Source organism: Convolutriloba macropyga, chromosome 13 (assembly GCF_964194025.1).
Source record: "Convolutriloba macropyga chromosome 13, txConMacr16.3, whole genome shotgun sequence".
Classification (NCBI taxonomy): Eukaryota; Metazoa; Xenacoelomorpha; order Acoela; family Convolutidae; genus Convolutriloba; species Convolutriloba macropyga.
In genome coordinates, this window is record NC_134480.1 from 28,360,026 (window position 1) to 28,378,244 (window position 18,219).

General features: G+C 28.7%; 1 protein-coding gene across 4 annotated transcripts in view; it reads right to left on the reverse strand.

Annotated features, from left to right (window-relative positions):
• Positions 1–217: 217 nt before the first annotated feature.
• LOC142352144 (uncharacterized) overlaps positions 218–18,219 on the reverse strand; it is a 32,574-nt gene continuing 14,572 nt past the window's right edge. For all 4 annotated transcript variants that reach the window (XM_075404535.1, XM_075404534.1, XM_075404532.1 and 1 more), the window contains 4 exons: positions 4,033–4,332; positions 2,946–3,315; positions 1,783–2,160; positions 218–736 (listed from right to left, as the gene is read on the reverse strand). In XM_075404535.1, coding sequence (XP_075260650.1) covers positions 319–736; positions 1,783–2,160; positions 2,946–3,315; positions 4,033–4,332 — 1,466 coding nt within the window. In that variant the 3' untranslated portion in view covers positions 218–318. The remainder of the gene's footprint in view (positions 737–1,782; positions 2,161–2,945; positions 3,316–4,032; positions 4,333–18,219) is intronic.

Below are 18,219 nucleotides of genomic sequence, written 5' to 3' on the forward strand. Positions count from 1 at the left end.
ACCGCTGAATAAGCGCCTATTTTTCCAAATTTCTAGAGCTTTTAGTTTTTTCAGCATTAATCTCCGTTTTCAGCCCATTTATGCTAAAATAACTGCCGAATAAGCGCTCAAACCTCCACCCAGGATGCATTCAATACGTGAAGTGGCTTCCTTAGAAAGTGAAGTTAGTGCCACCTTCTTCCTCGTTGCAACTTCTTCTAGGAAAAGTGTCTTCATTAATTATCTTTATTAAAATTCACAAAATTTATTATTATTATATTAACTCTTAAACGTTTGCAACTTATCTCTAAGTAAATGGAAATTTCCGCAACTTTTTTGCTACTCTCGCTCTTCATCTTCAGAGCAAGATTCAGTGAACACGAAAGGCTCCAAAGTCAATTCATTAGCCGAAATTGAACTATGGTCTGTGTTTTCTGTCCACGACCTTTCGGTTCTCTGGCCATCCTCGTTAAATTCTGCTATCTGAGACTGCAACCAAATGAACAGTTCACGAGTCTTGTCTTTGTTCATTACAAATATAATGTTAAAAGTTTCATCCGATGTTTGAATTTCAATTGTTTGAGCGAAATTTGAGACTCTTTCTATTTTAGCCGATTTTAGTTCAACATGCAGAATTGCGCCCACGTCGATTGCAAACGACTCCTTTTTTAGGAATTTTCCACAAAATGCGATGTGTCGGGAAGTGACGTAGATTTTTCCAGCAACCCATTTGGGAATTCCAAAAGCGTTATTTTTCCTAAAATATTGAAAACATTTGTCAATGAGAAAATGACGAAATAATGCAAAATTTGCATGAAATTGTTGCAAAATAGTGTAAAATAGCGGGAGAAAACGTGTCTTAATTATTTTTATCGAAACTTATCAGACCTCGTCCTGACCTGCCATCTTTACAAATAAATGGATTATATAATTTTCTGAATTCTTGGCTTTCAACGGATTGTTATGACTATTTTTTTTGAATTTGAATTAATAATGGAATCAGTTCCACTGCTGTTTATGAGGAAACGTCAGAGTAATTCCTCTTCTCCTTCATTTTTCCTTCTCAGTGATTCATGACTCATACAATTTGACTCATCATTTTTGAGCTTCTTCAATTCGTTTGTTCCATTTTACTTCTTTAATTGGATCTTTTCAACAATTGCCCCCCCCCCCCCCCTTTGCAAAAGGGGGGGGGGGGGCTATTCTTGAATAGAATTTAAGCGAGCTATTTATTAACCAATCAGAGACGACTAATAACTTTCCACGCATGCACATACTATTAAATTGAATAGAATAAAATACAGCGTGGTATAGCAATTAGCCGAACCGGAATACAAAGCGAAAAGAATTTCCGACTGGCGGGTCGTTGGGCGCGCTTCGCCGCGATAACCGACCCGCGATTTCCGGATTACATCCCACAGCGCATGAGAGGCATGGCCATGAACAGCGGTCCGCAATCGCGCTTAAACTAATATTCGGCTATCTAAAGTGTAGGCCAAGTAATATTGTGGTAAAGTATAGCACAAAAGGGGAGGCGATTCTCTACTAGGTACCAAAGGGGGGGGGGGGGGGCAATTGTTGAAAAGGTCCCTTTAATTCTATATACTTCATTTACTTCATCTTAATACATGTAAAAAAGGCCTTAGAGTGTGCGATATGGCAACAAATGAACGATAATTTTAATTTTGGTAATAATACATTGTCTTTGTCCTTTTGTCGAATTCCACAAATTAGCGAAATATTAATTAAAGGTATATGCGTGCTGGCTCGTAATGGAGCAGATTCGTAGTAACTGATACTTACCCCGGGTTGTAGTAGCAATTAAGACCTTCTGCAAACTGAACAATCGGCTCTTCTTCAATATCAAACATCTGTAGCAATCGGTTTAAACTGTTGTTCATCTTTGAAAGCTTTGTACCAGCTGCCCGACTGCTCTCTTTAGCCGAATTGTTTAAATTAGCACTCGAATCTGCTTTCAGCGTTTCGTCCGAAGTGGGCTCTGGTTTTGCCGGAGGGGAGGTCTGATCGCCTGACTCGCTCGGGTTACGTGATCTAGGCTTGGACTCCACTGATGAAAATTGACCAGGAGTGGTTTCTGCTGTGCCAGGAAGTTTCAGCTCTGATTTATTGTCCGGGTCTGCTTGTATTATCCGTGGTTTTTCAGCCGCGTGACGTAGCTGTCTAAATAACCAACTAGATTATAGTGCTAGAAACGTTACTGAAGAGGCAACAAAAGAGAAATTAATTAATAAATATGAAACTGGTTTCTGAAAATGTGCAAATTCTAGAATCTCACTTGTCAATGTTTCTCCTGCTTTTGCTCTTTTGCTTTGATTATCGCACGTTTAAGATTAAATAACTTGCAAAGTAACTATTGGCAACATATTTTGCAAGAGATTATCCAAAGATATAAACATTGGCACTAACTAGATTGTTCAATATGACAAATTTTCTTTCCTCTTTTAGGGAGATAAAAAGCGTTGTTAAAAAATTCCATTTTTGTTGCAACTACAAAAACCGCTTGAATTTAGTCTATTAAGATTGTTTTAATGCTATGAAAATTAAAGGAGGAATTGCAGGTATGCATTCCCGTGCCACATCATTGCCAAGATAGTTTTTCAGTTCATTGATAACACACGATATTTGTTTAGGGATCCAAAACTTCTCAACAATATTCTAAACTGTATCAAAGAGTGCAGTTTCACTGTTTTTGTTTTTTAAAATGAAAAGTTTTCCAACGAGCATGATGGAAGTTGTGTGACATTAATCCAGTAGGGCCTTTTAAACCAGTATATGATGCCTTTTGTCGCTAAATCAAACAAAGGAAAAATAGCACTGAAAATTTGCCAACATTTAAGACTTGACTCTCTTGGAAAGTCTAAAAATGATAGAGCAGATATGTGATACAGTACTGATCCATCACTAACAATTTTACTGATTCAGACATGGTTTAATGTCAAACGTACCTTCGTCTTTCCTTCTCAACCTGGTTTGGCAATCGTTTCCACAATTTGGTCGCAAACGAGAAGCGCTGCTTTAACCTCGGAAACCTTCGAAATAGCGGCTGTTCCACGAAAAACAAATAACCAAAGAAACACAATCCGATTTGCTGCGCCATGCCACTTGGTAGAAACAGAAGTCCTGCTATATTAGCCGAAAAAGCGACCATCAGTCGCTGAGCGCCTTCTATGTCTTCACATTGGTAGAAACTGATTGTCTTTTCAAGGCCGTCAGCAAAGTGACCGCCTTCGATTTGAATTTTGATGACTGTGTTGAGAATGTTTTTGAGTTTGTCGCGGAAAACCTGCTTGGGTTCCGAGATTCGTTCAGGGTCATCTGAATTAGATTGACTTCTTTTTAGACTTCTATGGGTCTTTTTAAAGGAATGATATCATATCAATCATATAAACCATTTCCCACCCCCTTCATCTAAAATAAACAAAATGTTTGTTTTTGTAATCATTTGCTACCAAACTAATGCCGCCTGTATAGTAATAGGGATTTTTGGTGTCAGGACAAAATACCCAATGCCAAAATACCCAATGTGACAAAATACCCAAAATATACCCAATATTTTATTCTAACGTTGAAACTATCGGAACGATTATTTAGCATAATATTTAGTTAGTGCGTTTGGCCATGCCTCGCGGGCCATGGCCATGCCTCAGCTGCCCGTGGGACATGATATGAAACTACCACAACCGAACATGGGATTAAACTAGCAACTTAATTGCGAGAAAACATGCTTGTAAATTTGAGTGCTAATTTGTAATCGGATTATTGAACGAAAAGATCAAAGGGAATAAATTGGGTATAATGGCATTGGGTATTTTGGCATTGGGTGTTTTGTCATGTAACCGGGATTTTCATATCTTCAGAACCTAAAAGGAGGTAGTACTGGGCACATCAGAAAAAGTACCATCACAAGAATTCAAAGATAACAACTATATGGGGGTGATTGCGCGTGGGTGGCAGTTCAAAAAGTGCTTTCTACCGAGGAAAAATGAGTAAAAAATATTTGGCTAGACCGACAGTTAACTTGATGTGACTTACCAAATATGGACGTCACTCGATACCCCACTCTGACTAAATAAGACAAGAAGAACATGAACAAAATGACAGCTGATGATGCGACCATCAACTTCTGATTGTAGACCAGGTAGAAGTAGGCCACCATTGCATTGAGAGATATGATTGGGTTGTTCCAGCTGGAGACATATCTGGCGTTTGCAATCATCAAGGCAAACGGGATCATAGCAGTTCTCACTCTGGATATATTTTCCTTCAGTTTTTGAGCTGAGAGGTCATCAGCTGAGTCACTGTTGGACGATGACTTTGATTTCGTTTGGGAAACTGCCAAAAAAAACATAACCGTTTCACCTCGGGCAAAATGCTGTCAAATGACGGGCGAGCAATTGGCTTCGGTAATAGCAAGCTGGGGCGTAGGAATGCTACCATTTCAGAGGGATCAAGGGATGGGGTAGAGTTGGGAGGGCTGGACGAGAGAGCAAGTCCAAAAAATCGCCAGGTATAAGAGAATGGCCGAGGGAGTGTGTGTGTGTTTGTGTGTATGGGGGTTGTAAATAAGGACGGGGGATGACTGAGGACGGGGGGGGGGGTGACAGAGGGGAAGAGGGGGTGATTTAGAGGGGTTATATTTTTAAGACTGCCCTTCACACCATAAAATTGTCTCCACCAAACAGTTCCGACGAACCGCAAGTAATTGTAAAATGTGGAACCCAGCGCAATTTTTCGCTCAATTTTTCGCTGTGTTACCACATTTTACAATTACTCTATACCTTTAAAATCGATCGAATAGTTCAATTTTGAGTAATTTATATTTTTTGCTTTTTTCGCTTGTATGGCCCCATTTTCAAATTAATTTATATGGTTTAAAATTTGATTGAAATCGCTCATTTTTTTATTTCGAGTATTTTATGCTCTTCATTTCACTCTTTTTCACTCTTTTTATTTTTATTTTGCAATTATCTCTATTTTTTATTTATTTACTATATTTTAAAAATAAATTGAATAGTTTATTTTTTGAGAAATACATATTTTTACTTTTTTCACTGGTGTATCCACATTTTAAAAATGATTTATGTGGTTTTTGATTTTTATAATTGCTAATTTTTTTATTTTGAGTATTTTATGCTCGTGATTTTCACTTTTCACTCTTTTTATTTTTTATTTCGCAATTATCTCTATTTTTATTTATTTACTATATTTTTAAAATTGATTGAATAGTTCAATTTGAGTAATTTATGTTTTTGCTTTTTTTCGCTGGTATGGCTTCATTTTTAAATTGGATCATATGGTTTTCCATTTTTTATAATTACTCATTTTTATTTCGAGTATTTCATGCTAACAATTTTTTTACTTTTCACTATTTTATTTTTATTTTGCATTTATCTTTATTTTTTATTTATTCATTACATTTTAAAATTCGAAAAATTTAAAAATTTTTTTGAGGAATTTTAAAATATCGAAAAATATTGAATTTTAACTAATTTTAAAATATCGGCCAAAAAATATAGGATTTTTATTTAATTTAAAAATATTTCTCAAATTGGGGAACCAACATTTTTTTTATTTTTTAAAATGAAAAAAAATTTTTTTTAAAATTTTCCCAATAAAAATGACGGATATATTTTGTGAAACTTGTAACAGAGAGTTTAAAACCAATAAATCACTTCAAAACCATTACTCAACTAAAATGCATAAAGATAAAGTGGAAAAACATCAAAATCAAGATATGGTGAATAAATTAGATGAATATATCAAGACACTACCCAATGATATTACTACTTTTTTTAATAATTCTGTTATACAAATAAAATCAATTCTTAATAAAGATGATGGATATAAAGATAACTTTGAAGATATTCTTAATAACATAACTTCTATTGTTCACAATCCAATAAAAATATATTTATCCGAAGAATTAGAATATAAAAAAGGAGAAACAAAATTTATTATAGGACTTACTACTATTCCACAAGTTTATACAGCAGGTATTTATATAAGACATTTGAATGAAATAGAAAAATTACTAAAAGAGGCAGAATTAAGAGAATCTGGTTGGATGATTCAAAGAAGAATATCTCGATCATTACATATTTCGTATTATAATTCAACTGGTGGATCATATATTGAATTACCTTTTAAATCAACATATATTATTAATGTCAAGAATACTGATGATGATATGTGTATAATTTGGTGTATATTGGCATATAAGTTTCCAGTAGCAAAGGATAAACAAAGAATATCTAAATAAATAGATCATCTCAATTCAATTATTATTCCATCCTTTGATTTTCCATATAACTATAATAATATAAAAAAAATTACATAAATTGAATAATGTAGATTTTAATATATTTGAAATAGATGAAGATAAAAGAATTAGATGAGTAATTTTTAAATCTCATAATAATTATAAGGGGTGTAACCTTTTATTATATAAAAATCACTATGTACTATGTACTAATATATCCACCATTATTAGAAATTCAAATAGAATGTCATATTCATGTTTAAATTGTCTAACAAGCTACTCATCAGAACAAAAACTAGAAAATCATAAATTAATGTGTGAAGAACATAAAGCAACAAAAATTACCTATTCGCATAATGATTACCATAAATTTGATAAATGGTGTTTCAAAAACAGAGTTCCCTTTACAATGTATTGTGATATTGAAAGTTTTAACACTGAATCAAACATTCAAAACCATTTTGTTATAATCTTGTAATTAAATCAAGTTATCCCGATCTTATGGAAGAACATGAAGTTACTTATATGGGTAAAGATTGTGGTGAACATTTAGCTAACACAATAATAAAATATGAAGATAAATTTAAAAAACTACTGAAAGAAAACATTATAATGGATGAAGAATCAGTTACTGGAGAACCTGCTAATTGTTTCTATTGTAATAAAAAATTAGGTGAAGACATAGTAAGAGATCACAACCACTTTAATGGCAAATTTAGAGGATATGCTTATAATATATGTAATTTAATTTCTAAGAAACCTAATTTTGTTCCACTATACTTTTATAATGGATCTAGATATGACATACATCTTTTCATTAAAGAATTAGCTATAACAAAGTTGAAGATGAAAGCGTTAGCTAAAACAGAAGAAGAGTTCATTTCTTTAGATATAGGATGTATTAGAATATTAGATGCATTTAGAATTTTTACACCACTAAGTTTAGATGTAGTAACAAAAACATTAGGTGGAAACCAAAGAAAAGGAGTTTACCCTTATGATTGGGTTGATTAAAAATGGGAAGATAAAATGAAAACAACTGAGTTTCCTCCACAAGAAACATTCTATTCCAAACTAAAACAAGAGGGAATATCAGATGAAGATTATATTAAAGCAAAAGAAGTATTTGACAATAATTGTAAAACTTTTGCAGATTATACGATTATGTATCTAAAACAAGATGTAAAATTACTGTCAGATGTATTTGAAAAATTTAGAGATAAATGTATAAATGAAAATAAAATAGATCCATGCTATAGATATTCATCACCAGGTTTATCATGGATTTGTGGTTCAAAGTTTACAGAACAAAGATTAAAACATTACCAAAAAGATACATATGATATAATACTCATGATTGAAAAAAGAATAAGAGGAGGTATTGCTACAATACTTGGTGATAGATATGTTAAACCATGGAATAGATATACACAACCAGAACATCACGAAATAAATAAATTAAGCACATTATTACACAACTCAGTCTATAGCTCATTAACTAAAGAAAATGAAGCATATCAAGCATATCAAACACAAGAAGAATATCTATTATATTATGATTTTAACTCACTATGTCCATCATGTATGGTTGAAGATCTACCTATAGGTGAATTTATTAAATGTAATGACCTACTTTACGAAACTACTAAAGATGGGGACTTTGGTATAATATATGAAATAAATATTAAATACAACAATGACATAAAACAGAAAACAGAAGTCTTCCCTTATTGTCCAGAAAATTCAATACCATAAGCTGAAGAATTTACTGATTATCAAGAAGTAAACAAACCCAATAAATACAAACCATTAGAGAAATTAATGCTTACATTACACAATAAAAATAACTATGTTAGAGAAGGAAGAATGCTTGATTGGTATTTAAACAATGGTGTTAAGTTAGAAGATATAACAATTCTCAATAAAATCAAATATGAGAAAAGTAAATGGTTAAAACCATATATAGAGTATAATTTAAAGAAAAGAGAAGAAGCTAAAGCTAATAATGATAAATTTGGTGAAATGTTTTATAAATTAATGAGTAACTCATTCTATGTTAAAACTTTAGTAAATGTAAGAAATAGACAAGATGTAGAAATTGTAAATAAATTAGATAGATACAAACAACTAGAAGGTAAACCAACAAATAAATCAACATCAAAATTTAGTAATAATCTCGCAGCAGTACACAATTATAGAAGTGTTGTTAAACAAGATAAATTTAATTATATAGGATTCGTAATATTAGAGCTTAGTAAACTTAAGATTTATGAATTTGTGTATAATGTATTGAAACCAATATATATTAATAATTTCAACTTATATTAGATGGACACAGATAGCTTACATATACATCTAAAAGATGACCCAAAAAAATGAAAAAATACATAGGAATTAAGTTAGGACAAATGAAAGATGAGTTAAAAAACGAATACATAACAGAAGCTATATTTTTAGCACCAAAAGTATACTATTTTGAAACAACAAAGGAACAAACTCTTAAAGCAAAAGGTGTAACTAAATCTTCTCAAAAATATCAACTAAACAGAGATGATTATTATAATGCATTGTTTAACAATGAAAGCAAATATGTTGAACAATTTAGACTAATATCAATTAAACATGATATAAATATTGTAAATGAGAAAAAAACTTTCATTATCACCATTTGATGATAAAAGAATTGTTGATGGTATAAAAACTAAACCATATGGTTTAAATACCTAATATTATAATAAATTAAAAATCTATATGTAAAACTATATGTAAAACTAAATGTAAAACTGAATGCAAATATATTAAAAATATAAATAAATATAAACAGAAACACAAATATAAACACAATTTAAAGCTAATTAGATAAGAGTGAAACCATTACTACTTTCTATAGGTAAATATTTAAAATATAAAATGATTGGTACAATGTGACTAGTAAATAAATTTCTACTACTACTACAATCACTCTAGACCTAGAGCATGAAAAGAACAAAATCTTATCATTCTCAAATTCTAGAACTATCCCTTAATGATGATAGAAAGTTAATTCCTTCTACAATTACACTATATAATGATCTGTGAATGGACTTAGTCCTTTTCACTCTTTTATTATAGTTCATGTAATACATGTAATTTCATGTAATACATCCACCGGTTTAGTAGTTAATATATTATATATCATCATCTCAGCCATTATTTTTACCATAGGGTCAGGGCTATTGTTTAAACCCAAAGCAGCTTCTTCTAGCGTTTCAGCTTTAGCTAATATATTTTTACTGTATTCTATAAAGTCTATTACTTTCTTAGTTTTATCCACATACTTAGAATAGGATGAAATAATTAATTTAATATGATTTGGGTTTTTTACATGATTAATGAATTCACCCATACTATAACATTGTTTTCTACAAACTAAACATCTTTTTAATCCATTTGGACATTCCATTTTATTTATTTTATAATATACTTTTTCAATACTATAAAAATGATTAGTACCAAATGTGATAAATGTAAAAATAAGGTCTGGTGTTGGAGTTATGATGAGTGTCAAAGTAAGCCATTCCAATGTTTTGTATGTAATAAGTTTATAACATATAGAGACAGACATAATCATTTGCAAGTGCACTTTAATAATCCCAATCAAAATTTAGTATACAGAATGTGTAAAGTAAATAAACACATCTCTCAGTATAGATTTAAACACTTCTATTGTAGGTTATGCATATATCTCCATAGATATAGGTTTAATCATACAAAAGAAAGATTCTTAGAACATTCAAAGAAATATAATATCAGCGAAGCTGGTTTCCAGATCCACAAAGTGGTTTCACCAATCAGCGAAGCTGGTTCCCAGATTGAAGTAAAGCTATAACAAATTATAATAAGTTTTTCACCCCAAATAAAATGTTGCTGATGTTTCCGCTTTTTCTTATGTTGACAGTTATTATTATAATTGTTTATTGGAAAATTATATTCTTAAATTTTAATATTATTAGTGACTAGTATATTGTATTAGATAAAGATAAAAACGTTGTATATGATTCTAGGATAGGTGATCTTGATATTGAGAAGTATGTTGATTATACAGAGTTTAAGGAAAAGGAATATAATATACTAAGTGGTTATTTAACAGATAGGATGATAGAACCAAACATAATAAACCAAAAGAATTAATGTTCTATTTTGAAGAGTATTTGGAATTTAAGGGAATGCTTAAATCAATTAATTTATATAAAATATATACAAATATAAAAAATGTACTTAGTGAGATACATAGTGGCTATTATGCTATTGCTGGCATGATTACTATGGTAGGATTTGGTTATTCTTACTTTCAAAAACATGGTAATAATAATGATAATAATTTTAATGGCATAGATATAATGAATATAGATAAAGCAAAAATTAAATTAAAAAATGGTAAGAATATGACAATAGGTTATGGTTTGATTGATAAAAGCAATTATGATCTCAGTCATCCATTTATTATAGTATGTGTGTTAGCTAGTTGCCTTGTAAGTATTTATGCAACTCATAATCATATTAATTCTATATCTAAAAATGAGAGTAATATGTAGAGAATGTAATAATGAAATTGATACTAGTAGTGGTTATCCAGAACATGAGCTAATGAATCATTATAATATTTTTCATAAAAATTTAATGGTAGGATGCACGAAATGTATGCAAAGAATATATAGTGGTTCTCACTTTAAGGATAGATGTATAGATAAACGATATCAATAAAGATGATAAAGATGATAAAAATTATGATTTAAATAATGTTTTAAATGAACTGAAAGATAATATTAAAGAAGATTTAAAAGAATATATTAGGTCCAATTTAAAACAAGAGATCATTAATGAATTAAAACTAGAGATTAAAAATGAAATAAAAAATGAAGTTAAAAATGAAATAGAAGGAGGTGCCATAAATAATTTAAAGACTGATGTTAATATTAAGAATCCATCTGAAGAAATTAAATCAACTAGGACTTGTTGTTTTTGCAAAATTGAAAAGAATAAAGATTGTTTTTACAAGACTGGAGGTTATTGTAAAGAGTGTTCCTCTGAAAAGGTTCAATGTCAATTGTGTAACATTTTTCTAAATAGGTCTTCCCTTAGAAAACATATGAAGAGACCACATATAAATTAGAAAGATAATTTTTAATGAAAAATTAATTATAAGCCATATATTTATGAGATAATTCTCTCAATTATACCTTTTAGTTTGTTAATTACAAAATTATACAGAATAACACAGAATAACAAGGATAACTAGAATTATGGATTAAATTAGAATCTTAGTAATTCTGCACACATGCAGAATTACTAAGATCCTAATTTAATCCATAATTCTAGTTATTTTTGTTGATCTGTGTTATTCTGTGTTATTTTGTAATTAACAAACTAAAAGGTATAATTGAGAGAATTATCTCATAAATATATAGCTTATAACTAATTTTTCATTAAAAATTATCTTTCTAATTTATATGTGGTCTCTTCATATGTTTTCTAGGGGAAGACCTATTTAGAAAAATGTTCCACAATTGACATTGAGCATTTTCAGAGGAACACATAAACCTTTACATAAACATCCAGTCTTATAAAAACAATCTTTATTCTTTTCAATTTTGCAAAAACAACAAGTCCTAGTTGATTTAATTTCTTTAGATGGATTCTTAATATTAACATCAGTCTTTAAATTATTTATAGCACCTCCTTCTATTTCATCATTAACTTCATTTTTTATTTCATTTTTAATCTCTAGTTTTAATTCATTAATGATCTCTTGTTTTAAATTGGACCTAATATATTCTCTTAAATCTTCTTTAATATTATCTTTCAGTTCATTTAAAACATTATTTAAATCATAATTTTTATCATCTTTATCATCTTTATTGATATCAATATTATCATTACTATCATTATCATAAATATTGATATAGTCAATATAACTATGTACTGATGATATAAGGCCTGTACGTTTATCTATACATCTATCCTTAATGTGATAACCACTATATACTCTTTGCATACATTTCGTGCATCTTACCATTAAATTTTTATGAAGAATATTATAATGATTCATTAGTTCATGTTCTGGATAACCACTACTAGTATCAATTTCATTATTACATTCTCTACATATTACTCTCATTTTTAGATATAGAATTAATATGATTATGAGTTGCATAAATACTTACAAGGCAACTAGCTAACACACATACTATATTAAATGGATGATTGAGATCATAATTGCTTTTATCAATCAAACCATAACCTATTGTCATATTCTTACCATTTTTTAATTTAATTTTTGCTTTATCTATATTCATTATATCTATGCCATTAAAATTATTATCATTATTATTACCATGTTTTTGAAAGTAAGAATAACCAAATCCTACCATAGTAACCATGCCAGCAATAGCATAATAGCCACTATGTATCTCACTAAGTGTATTTTTTATATTTGTATATATTTTATATAAATTAATTGATTTAAGCATTCCCTTAAATTCTAAATATTCTTCAAAATAGAACATTAACTCTTTTGGTTTAATATGTGTTGGTTCTATCATTCTATCTGTTATATAACTACTTAGTATATTATATTCCTTTTCCTTAAACTCTGTATAATCAACATACTTCTCAATATCAAGATCACCTATCCTAGAATCATATACAACACTTTTATCTTTATCTAATACAATATAATAGTCACTAATAATATTATAATTTATTACACCATAGTTATAATGTTTAAATCTATATAGATTAGAATCAATTTTAAACTTCTCTTGTACTCTTTCAAAGAATTGTTGTGAACTATTTAAAAAATATATATATAGCTGGGGTGTTATCTCTTGCTTTAGTATTTAAATCTGTTACAGTATGACCTACACATATTATATTAATATTGTGATGTCTACCTTTAGAATACAATGAGTCTATAGCTGGTAATCTAATGTTTTCTCCCATATCATCAAATATAATAGGACTATTAGCAAAACTATCTAAATTATATAATAATTTTAAATCATCAATGCCATATACATTATATCCTTTCCACTCACTACCAACAATACAGAATACATTAACAGTCTCATACACACCACAATAATCTTTTATAAAAGTTGTTTTACCGGAATTAGACGGACCATAAATAATAAAGTTATGTTTTTTAATTTCAAATGGTTCTGGTACAATATTCTTATATCCCTTGAATCTCTTCCTTAAATCAGAATATTTGTCATAATTCCATTAAACAATTATAATAATAAGTATCAACATAATAAAAAGCGGAAACATCAGCAACATTTTAAATGGGGTGAAAAACTTATTATAATTAGTTATAGCTTTACTTCAATCTGGGAATCAGCTTCGCTGATTGGTGAAACCACTTTGTGGATCTCGAAACCAGCTTCGCTGATATTATATTTCTTTGAATGTTCTAAGAATCTTTCTTTTGTATGATTAAACCTATATCTATGGAGATATATGCATAACCTACAATAGAAGTGTTTAAATCTATACTGAGAGATGTGTTTATTTACTTTACACATTCTGCATACTAAATATTGATTGGGATTATTAAAGTGCACTTGCAAATGATTATGTATGTCTCTATATGTTATAATTTTATTACATACAAAACATTGGAATGGTTTACTTTGACACTCATCATAACTCCAACACCAGACCTTATTTTTACATTTATCACATTTGGTACTAATCATTTTTATAGTATTGAAAAGGTATATTATAAAATAAATAAAATGGAATTTCCAAATGGATTAAAAAGATGTTTAGCTTGTAGACAACAGTGTTATAGTATGGGTGAATTCATTAATCATGTAAAAAACCCAAATCATAATAAATTAATTATTTCATCCTATTCTAAGTATGTGGATTAACCTAAGAAAGTAATAGACTTTATAGAATACAATAAAAATATATTAGCTAAAGCTGAAACGCTAGAAGAAGCTGCTTTGGGTTTAAACAATAGCCCTGACCCTATGGTAAAAATAATGGCTGAGATGAAGATATATAATATATAAAGTACTAAACCGGTGGATGTATTACATGAAATTACATGCATTACATGAACTCTAATAAAAGAGTGAAAAGGACTAAATCCATTCACAGATCATTATATAGTGTAATTGTAGAAGGAATTAACTTTCTATCATCATTAAGGGATAGTTCTAGAATTTGATAAGGATTAGATTTTGTTCTTTTCATTCTCTAGATCTAGAGTGGTTGTAGTAGTAGTAGAAGTTTATTTACTAGTCACATTGTACCAATCATTTTATATTTTAAATATTCACCTATAAAGAGTAGTAATGGTTTCACTCTTATCTAATTAGTTTTAAATTGTGTTTAAATTATGTTTATGTTTATATTTATTTTTATTTATATTATATTTGCATACAGTTTTACATATAGTTTTACATATAGTTTTACAGATAGATTTATAATTTATTATAATATTAGGTATTTAAACCATATGGTTTAGTTTTTACACCATCAACAATTCTTTTATCATCAAATGGTGATAATGAAAGCTTTTTCTCATTTACAATATTTATATCATGTTTAATTGATCTTAGTCTAAATTGTTCAACATATTTGCTTTCATTGTTAAACAATGCATTATAATAATCATCTCTGTTCAGTTGATATTTTTGAGAAGATTTAGTTACACCTTTTGCTTTAAGAGTTTGTTCCTTTGTTGTTTCAAAATAGTATACTTTTGGTGCTAAAAATATAGCTTCTGTTATGTATTCGTTTTTTAACTCATCTTTCATTTGTCCTAACTTAATTCCTATGTATTCTTTCATTTTGTTTGGGTCATCTTCTAGATGTATATGTAAGCTATCTGTGTCCATGTAACATAAGCTGAAATTATTATTATATATTGGTTTCAATAAATTATACACAAATTCATAAATCTTAAGATTACTAAGCTCTAATATTACAAATCCTATATAATTGAATTTATCTTGTTTGACAACACTTCTATAATTTTGTACTTTTGCGAGATTATTACTAAAAATTGATGTTGATTTATATGTTGGTTTACCTGCTAGTTGTTTGTATCTATCTAATTTATTTACAATTTCTACATCTTGTCTATTTCTTACATTTTCTAAAGTTTTACCATAGAATGAGTTACTCATTAATTTCTAAAACATTTCACCAAATTTATCATTATTAGCTTTAGCTTCTTCTCTTTTCTTTACCTAATACTCTATATATGGTTTTAACCATTTACTTTTCTCATATTTAATTTTATTGAGAATTGTTATATCTTCTAACTTAACACCATTGTTTAAATACCAACCAAGCATTCTTCCTTCTATAACATAGTTATTTTTATTGTGTAATATAAGCATTAATTTCTCTAATGGTTTGTATTTATTGGGTTGGTTTACTTCTTGATAATCAGTAAATTCTTCAGTATATGGTATTGAATTTTCTGGAAAACAAGGGAAGAATTCTGTTTTCTGTTTTAGGTCATTGTTATATTTAATATTTATTTCATATATTATACCAAAGTCCCCATCTTTAGTAGTTTCGTAAAGTAGGTCATTACATTTAATAAATTCACCTATAGGTAGATCTTCAACCATACATGATGGATATAATGAGTTAAAATCATAATATAATAGATAATCTTCTTGTGTTTGATATGCTTGATATGCTTCATTTTCTTTAGTTAATGAGCTATAGACTGAGTTGTGTAATAATGTGCATAATTTATTTATTTCGTGATGTTCTGGTTGTGTATATCCATTCCATGGTTTAACATATCTATCACCAAGTATAGTAGCAATACCTCCTCTTATTCCTTTTTCAATCATGAGTAATACATCATATGTATCTTTTTGGTAATGTTTTAATCTTTGTTCTGTAAACTTTGAACCACATATCCATGATAAACCTGGTGATGAATATCTATAGCATGGATCTAATTTATATTCATTTATACATTTATCTCTAAATTTTTCAAGTTTATCTGACAGTAATTTTACATCTTGTTTTAGATACATAATCGTATAATCTGCAAAGTTTTACAATTATTGTCAAATACTTCTTTTGTTTTAATATAATCTTCATCTGATATTCCCTCTTGTTTTAGTTTGGAATAGAATGTTTCTTGTGGAGGAAACTCAGTTGTTTTCATTTTATCTTCCCATTTTTCATCAACCCAATCATAAGGGTAAACTCCTTTTCTTTGGTTTCCACCTAATGTTTTTGCTACTACATCTAAACTTAGTGGTGTAAAAAATCTAAATGCATCTAATATTCTAATACATCCTATATCTAAAGAAAAGAGCTCTTCTTTGTTTTAGCTAACGCTTTCATCTTCAACTATGTTATAGCTAATTCTTTAATGAAAAGATGGATGTCATATTTAGATCCATTATAAAAGTATAGTGGAACAAAACTAGGTTTCTTAGAATTTAAATTACATATATTATGAGCATATCCTCTAAATTTGCCATTAAAGTGGTCGTGATCTCTTACTATGTCTTCACCTAATTTTTTATTACAATAGAAACAATTAGTAGGTTCTCCAGTAACTGATTCTTCATCCATTATAATGTTTTCTTTCAGTAGTTTTTTAAATTTATCTTCATATTTTATTATTGTGTTAGCTAAATGTTCACCACAATCTTTACCCATATAAGTAACTTCATGTTCTTCCAATAGATCGGGATAACTTGATTTAATTACAAGATTATTACAAGATGGTTTTTGAGTCTTTGATTCAGTGTTAAAACTTTCAATATCACAATACATTGTAAAGGGAACTCCATTTATCAAATTTATGGTAATCATTATGCGAATAGATAAAATTTGTTGCTTTATGTTCTTCACACATTAATTTATGATTTTCTAATATTTGTTCTGATGAGTACCTTGTTAGACAATTTAAACATGGATATGACATTCTATTTGAATTTCTAATAATGGTGGATATATTAGTACATAGTACATAGTGATTTTTATATAATAAAAGGTTACACCCCTTATAATTATTATGAGATTTAAATATTACTCATCTAATTCTTTTATCTTCATCTATTTCAAATATATTAAAATCTACATTATTCAATTTATGTAATTTTTTTTATATTATTATAGTTATATGGAAAATCAAAGGATGGAATAATAATTGAATTGAGATGATCTATTTATTTAGATATTCTTTGTTTATCCTTTGCTACTGGAAACTTATATGCCAATATACACCAAATTATACACATATCATCATCAGTATTCTTGACATTAATAATATATGTTGATTTAAAAGGTAATTCAATATATGATCCACCAGTTGAATTATAATACGAAATATGTAATGATCGAGATATTCTTCTTTGAATCATCCAACCAGATTCTCTTAATTCTGCCTCTTTTAGTAATTTTTCTATTTCATTCAAATGTCTTATATAAATACCTGCTGTATAAACTTGTGGAATAGTAGTAAGTCCTATAATAAATTTTGTTTCTCCTTTTTTATATTCTAATTCTTCGGATAAATATATTTTTATTGGATTGTGAACAATAGAAGTTATGTTATTAAGAATATCTTCAAAGTTATCTTTATATCCATCATCTTTATTAAGAATTGATTTTATTTGCATAACAGAATTATTAAAAAAAGTAGTAATATCATTGGGTAGTGTCTTGATATATTCATCTAATTTTTTCACCATATCTTGATTTTGATGTTTTTTCCACTTTATCTTTATGCATTTTAGTTGAGTAATGGTTTTGACGTGATTTATTGGTTTTAACTCTCTGTTACAAGTTTCACAAAAGATATCCGTCATTTTTATTGGGAAAATTTTTAAAAAAATAATTTTTTCATTTTAAAAAATAAAATAAATGTTGGTTCCCCAATTTGAGAAATATTTTTAAATTAATTAAAAATCCTATGTTTTTTG